The sequence below is a fragment of the Triticum dicoccoides genome, chromosome 6B (assembly GCF_002162155.2).
Source record: "Triticum dicoccoides isolate Atlit2015 ecotype Zavitan chromosome 6B, WEW_v2.0, whole genome shotgun sequence".
Taxonomy (NCBI): Eukaryota; Viridiplantae; Streptophyta; class Magnoliopsida; order Poales; family Poaceae; genus Triticum; species Triticum dicoccoides.
Genome location: NC_041391.1, coordinates 478941510 through 478948140, shown reverse-complemented (window position 1 = coordinate 478948140; position 6631 = coordinate 478941510). Strand labels below are relative to the sequence as shown.

The window sequence follows — 6631 nt, the reverse complement described above, 5'->3', positions numbered from 1 at the left end:
CGTGACTGGGACCTAGGTCGCCCCCAGGGACCGAACTAGCGCCGGCACGCCTCAGGCCGCTCTATTTAGGCGCCCTGGGGGGCCAAACGGCTGGAGATGCCCTTAGTGGTGAGCAATTCTCCGATGTTCACCGGCCACCTTCAGACGCGGTCCACCGCTCACTATAGTCAGAACGGCCAAGCATTTGAATTTGCTCGCCGCACTGTCCGTCTGTCCCCCGCACGAAATTTCCACGCCGCATTAACTTGCCGAGATAAATACACGGCACGTATCATGGATGTTCCCTTCTTTACTCCCCCGGCATCCCTTGTCCCGTCCCTCGTACGTATCCGGTTCTGCGTGCGCTGAGATTTCGGCAAGCATACCATCCGAGTGATTCATTACTCTTGGATCGATTTCGCTACCAGTAGCTGCTTGCTCGTACGTACAATACGGCGCAGTATACGGGCGTACAGCGTTTGCGAATACGTGCAGTGGAAAGCACTTAACTGAAACAACATATATAAAACATAAAGGGCCTGCGTGCAAAAGCGCCCACTAAGCAAGATCATTGAAAACGATCCCCGGGAGAGAGGGGACAGAGGAATCCAAGCAACGGTCTCCTGGGGTTGGCAGAAAGAAAAAGAAAAAAAAAAGGAAAAAAAGATCGAGCCACCGTCTCCCACACTCCTGACCCTTCTCTCCCCCAAATCGATCGTCGTGGGGAGCAGTCGCACGCGGTGAGGTCGGCGCCACTCCCAGACCCCCTCCCCCCACCTCACGACTCCAAAACCCCCCACTCCCCTGCGAATCCCCCGCCAGAAATCGCCCGAGCCATGGCCGCCGCCGTCCGGAGAAACGTCGCTTCCTCGCCTGCCGGAGCCGCCCGTCTTCGCCAAGCCTCGGTATGTTATTAATAACTCACCCGCTTTTCCTTTATTATGCTATTGCTTGAGCATTACTGGTCACCAGAGGGGAGGAGAGGAGAGGAGAGGAGAGCTGCTGTTGCGGCTGGTTGGTGGCGACGTCGATGTGAGCCTGCTGGGGCTACTGTTCCGGTTGTTAGGGAGTGCTTAGGTCAGGCGATTGCTTCGTGCAGATCTGCTAATAACTGCGAATTCCTCGGGAAGGAGGATGGTTAGCGTGACAGGGGCGCCATAGATTTGGCATTATCGGTGGTTCTCCGGTTGTATCCGGCCATCGGACATGCTAACCACTGTCCTGAACCCTGATGATGCGCGTAATTACTGGTAGCCAAGGGTCCACATAAAAATGCTTGCCTTCTCCTCCACCCGCAGCAGCAGCAGCAAGCTCGTCAACAGCCTTGCCCGGCACTCAAATCCACTGGGACAGGACAGATTCGTGCATCCCCTGCCGTGTTGGCTTCTTGTCTGCTTCTTCTTTATTCGTGTACGTATCATATGTGCCTTGCTTCTTGGCTGTGGTCTTATAATGGCGCATTTCTGGCAGATGGTGTAGGGAGAGGTGCTGGACGGGGCAGGTAAGTGGGAGAGCGAATGGGGGCGATTGGAGGCAACGAGTCCGTGCAGTGGGACAAGATGAATGGGGCGGAGGTGGTGAATGGCGGTGGGAGTGGCGCAGGAAGCCTGGATAGGATACAGGTGTTAGTGAGGGTGAGGCCGCTGAGTGACAAGGAGATTGCAAGGGGTGAGCCTGCCGAGTGGGAGTGCATCAATGACACCACCATCATGTTCCGGAGTACCTTCCCGGATCGACCCACGGCTCCAACCGCATACACATTTGGTTAGTGAGCTGTGTTCTGCTCTTTTCATGCTTACATCTTTTGTGTTTTTTCATTGCTCTGGTTCTTCAATATGGTTAATTAGTTTGTACTACTGCTTTTTGGGAACATTTTTCATAACACCTGATGTAGAGTACTACAACTGCTCTTAGAAGCAACACTCAAACATCATATTTCCCTACACAATTTCATGTATACTTGACGTTTATATCACTGCATAGTGATTATGGCTTTATCTATTGTTAACTTACTGTTTAAATCATTCCAATGTGTTCAATTGCTATGTAAGTATCTCAGGTAAGTTGTGGTCATTAGTTGGTAATACTAGTATAGTTTGGTTCCATTTTCCTAACGTGTATCGTTTTTAAACATAAATCTCTTGTATTTGCAGACAGGGTATTTCATTCTGAGTGCAGTACGAAAGAAGTCTACCAGGAAGGGGTCAAGGAAGTTGCCCTCTCTGTAGTTGGTGGCATTAACTGTGAGTGCAAACTAAACAAAAGCTTGTGAGTCGAAAATTGTGAAACATAATAGCATTTGAACTAAATCAGAGTGTGTCTTCTCTCTCAGCAAGTGTTTTTGCGTACGGGCAAACAAGTAGTGGAAAGACATACACTATGACTGGAGTGACAGAATGCACAGTAGCAGATATATATGATTATATTAACAAGGTGATCAACTCCCAGCCAACCATAGCTTCCATGGCCAAGTTTTGGTCTCGGTTGTTACAAAGTCCTCAAACCAGTGTTTCCTTTTCAGCATGAGGAGAGAGCATTCGTGTTGAAGTTCTCAGCAATTGAAATATATAATGAAGTTGTTAGGGATCTTCTGAGTGCAGAAAATACTCCTCTTAGACTTTGGGATGATGCAGAGGTAATAATATGTTCTTTTTCAGCATTGTTAACCTTGAGTATGTTATGCTCATGTTTGCTAACCGGTTTAGTGATGTTTATTCTACAGAAAGGCACCTACGTGGAGAATCTTACGGAGGTTATATTAAGGGACTGGAACCACCTCAAGGGGCTTATTTCCGTTTGCGAAGGTTCAATATTGCTTACTAATAGCAGCTTGCATATTGTGTAACTAATGGTTATTGTATGTTCTCATTTGTGCTTTACGTGATTGTAATAGCTCAAAGGAGAACGGGGGAGACCTTCTTAAATGAAAAAAGCTCCAGATCACATCAAATACTTAAATTGGTTTGTCCTTAACTTGATTATATTTACGAAATACTTTGATGTATATGTGTCCCATTCGTCATAGATGTGTGCATGTTTGCTGACCGTTTAATGTTCATCTACCAATTCAGACTGTTGAAAGTTCTGCTCGTGAATTCTTAGGAAAGGACAAGTCAACTACCCTTGTGGCTAGTGTGGTAAGAAAGACGCCACAGTTTGTTAAGTTTATACAATCTGGAGAAAGAGTGTAAGCGGCAATTATATTTCCCATGCAGAACTTTGTTGATTTGGCAGGAAGTGAGCGTGCATCTCAGGCTATGTCAGCTGGCACAAGGCTGAAAGAAGGTTGCCACATCAATAAAAGTTTGCTTTCCCTTGGCACTGTCATTAGGAAGCTAAGGTTGCAAATTCAGCTCACATTTTTACTTTGCTTTGATTCTTCACATTATAGGAGTAATTACTTGTGTAGTCATGGGATTGTTAGTTGCTGACATTTCAAGCTTTCTTTCATTATTCAGCATGGGGAGTAATGCACACGTACCGTATAGAGACTCCAAGCTTACACGCATATTACAACCTTCTTTGGGAGGCAATGCAAGAACTGCAATTATTTGTACACTCAGCCCTGCAACAAGTCACATTGAGCAATCAAGGAATACACTCTTTTTCGGGAGTTGTGCAAAGGATGTAGTTACAAATGCCCAGGTTAATGTGGTCATGTCCGATAAAACACTAGTTAAGCATTTGCAGAAGGAAGTTGCTAGACTGGAGAGTGAGTTGCGGCAGCCAGTTTCAAACTCTAGTCTGGAAGCACAGGTGAAGGAAAAGGACAACCAAATCAGAAAGGTACAGTGCATGGAAAACTCTAGTCTGTTTTCTTTCGTTCCTGAATAATGGAGATTGATATTGCTTACCTCTGTATTTCCCTTGGAATACACACAGATAAACTCATTTTTCTTTCTATCCATTCATGACATTGCATGTCTTCCGCAGATGGAGAAAGAAATAAAAGAACTGAAGTCGCAACGTGATTTGGCTCAGTCCAGGTTGCAGGATTTGCTGCAAGTTGTTGGTGATCGTGACCCAAAGCACCAGGTATTTTTACTTGTGTGACTTCTAGTTATTACCTTTTGGCCTTGTTACTCCAACACTGATTTGTTTTCTTTGTATGTTTAGGTCTCAGGAAAGCGTTCAATCAGAAGTCCTCCTTCTGCTGGAATGCCCCCAAGCGCTAGCAGAGATGACAGTTCTCAGATCTCTCATGATGATTCAGATCATTACAAGGAAGTGCGATGTATTGAGCCAAATGAAACGGGAGGAAATGAACGTTTGTCTTTGTCAGCTGGAGAAAGTACCAGCCCACAAGCTTCAAATAGGAATTCTAGCATGCGTGGTAATGATTCAACAGCTTCAGTGAATTCAAGGCGTCTTGGTGAACCTCCTATTACCTTGGAGCAACATTTGGAGAACATCAGAAGGCCTTTTATCACTAAAGATCTAGGGTCTTCAACACGCAACCCATCAAGTTGTAGAGTAATTGGTAGAAGCAGGAGCTGTAGATCACTAACAGGGTCTACTTTACTTGATGAGATGGAGATGGAGGATTGCACACCAGTAAACAGAAGTTTGGTAATCTTCCCAGGAAGACCTGAAGAGTACCAGAGAAGAGGATCTGCATTGAACTACGATGCAGGCAGTGAGACTCTTTCAAGGGCAGGATCTGAAATTAGCACTTCAAAGGGAGCTAGCAAGACAGGTGATGCAGAATTTACCGGTATAGGTGAATTTGTTGCTGAACTTAAGGAGATGGCTCAGGTTCATTATCAGAAACAGTTAGGTGACCAGGTACGGGATTATCGTTTAGGCATGATTTTATGCTCTTGCCCCTGCAGCTCATTTATTTTACCTGAAAGAAAATGGGAGTCGTAATTATGCTAAGAAATGTGTTTGCTGCAGTTTATTTTCTAAGAAAGGTGATGAAAATTTGGAAATGGTTTTAAGCATTGTTTGATGACTCCTTGAGATCTATCATGAGCAGGTCCTTATACATACATACTACATCTGTCCCAAAATTGTATTAAATCAGCGACACTTATTTTGGGACGGATGGAGTAGATCTGCTGAAATGCTTTATTTTGGTTGCACTAATAACTGAATAATTAATTGGTATTTGTATTCCACATTGTAGAGTGGGAATGGAAAGAGCATCGGATTAGACCCAATCATGGATGGTTTGCAATCACCTTCGCGATGGCCATTGGAATTCGAGAAGAAACAGCAGGAGATCATTGAGCTCTGGCACGCTTGCAGCATTTCGTTGGTCCACAGGACTTACTTCTTCTTGCTGTTCAAAGGAGAATCAGCCGATTCGATTTACATGGAAGTGGAGCTTCGAAGGCTGTCGTTCCTCAGAGACACCTACTCTAGGGGAAGCACCCCCAGCAATGTGACCGTAGGCAGCCTCAGCTCTTCCCCCGTCGCGAGGTACGCGGCAATCATTGATACACCAATTATCTATATTCCCCTTTTTTATGACCTAGATAAGATGAGAGAAAGGACGAACACACACCTGACCGAGAACGTCCGATCTATTATGCAGCGCCAAGAAGCTGCAGCGCGAGAGGGAGATGCTGGCGAGGCAGATGCAGAAGCGGCTGTCCTTGGAGGAGAGGAACCACATGTACACCAAGTGGAGCGTGTCGCTGGACTCCAAGAAGAGGAAGCTGCAGGTGGCTCGCCGGCTGTGGACGGAGAGCAGAGACCTGGAGCACGTGAGGGAGAGCGCGTCCCTGGTGGCCAAGCTGATCGGGCTCCAGGAGCCCGGGCAGGTCCTGAGGGAGATGTTCGGGCTCAGCTTCGCGCCGCAGCAGCCCCCCGCCCGGCGGTCCTCCAACGGCTGGAGATACGGGATCCCCTCCTTTGGCTGATTGATTCATGATTGGGATCCCCTCGTTTTGGCTGATTGGTTGATGATTGGGTCCATGACGACACGAGGCAAGAAGATGGCAGGATGATGCGGCTGACCAAAAGATCTTTTTTCTCTCTGGTGGTTTTGTATCTTGGGGCGTTGCCTGTTCTGATTTTCCATAGGGTATCATATCAGGACACGCGCATGCGGGGGTTTTGATCTTGGTGTATGCCCTTTGCGTGTAGGTAGACGGGTTTGGTGCGCGGTTTCTGAGCAAGCGCCGCCGGTCTGATTGCTAACATTATTAACGTGTCACTGCGTATCCAGACGCACGCTCTTGTGTTAACGTGTTGTTGTTGCAATTCCCACGGTTTGCACCACTCGTCTGTCAGAAATGGTTGTTTCGATGTGTACCAAGAGCTTGTAGAAAATCGAACACGTGTCGTCCGTTGCAGCCACCACAGCGAGTCGACCCTTGTTGGAAGCGTGCTGTTTGATCTGCAAGTGTGCTTTGTATGGTTTTTCTGACAGGGTTTTGTATGTGTTGTGTGCGTGTTGTTTCTGCAAGTGTACTGTTTTCTGTTCTTCTCAAGCGGACGGTGGTCTTGTTCTTCAATCAAACAAAAAAGCAGTGTGATCCTTTTCAGCCAAGACCTGAATGCTACTATTATCATCTACTTTCTCTGTAAAGAAATATAAGAGCATTTAGGTCACTGATAGATCAATGCGAATACTCAAAAGTCCAGGCCAGTGGATGTCGTGATAGTTCATATACATTCAGTGCCCTTTTCTCTAAACAAATCT

General features: G+C 46.5%; 1 protein-coding gene across 3 annotated transcripts; it reads left to right on the top strand.

Annotated features, from left to right (window-relative positions):
- The first annotated feature begins 618 nt into the window (after window positions 1-618).
- Window positions 619-6240, top strand: LOC119320345 (kinesin-like protein KIN-7C). 3 transcript variants are annotated; one of them, XM_037594457.1, is made up of 14 exons: window positions 619-884; window positions 1450-1743; window positions 2133-2222; window positions 2312-2412; window positions 2501-2614; window positions 2702-2783; window positions 2873-2940; window positions 3051-3116; window positions 3195-3319; window positions 3438-3765; window positions 3913-4014; window positions 4096-4764; window positions 5108-5403; window positions 5519-6240. In XM_037594457.1, the coding sequence occupies exons 2-14, from the start codon at window positions 1497-1499 to the stop codon at window positions 5844-5846; spliced, it is 2616 nt and encodes an 871-aa protein (XP_037450354.1). In that variant the 5' UTR covers window positions 619-884; window positions 1450-1496; the 3' UTR covers window positions 5847-6240. The 3 variants fall into 3 exon arrangements, with proteins under 3 accessions (XP_037450354.1, XP_037450355.1, XP_037450356.1); XM_037594458.1 differs by lacking the exon at window positions 619-884 and adding an exon at window positions 1227-1357; XM_037594459.1 differs by lacking the exon at window positions 619-884 and adding an exon at window positions 1353-1368.
- Window positions 6241-6631: the final 391 nt, after the last annotated feature.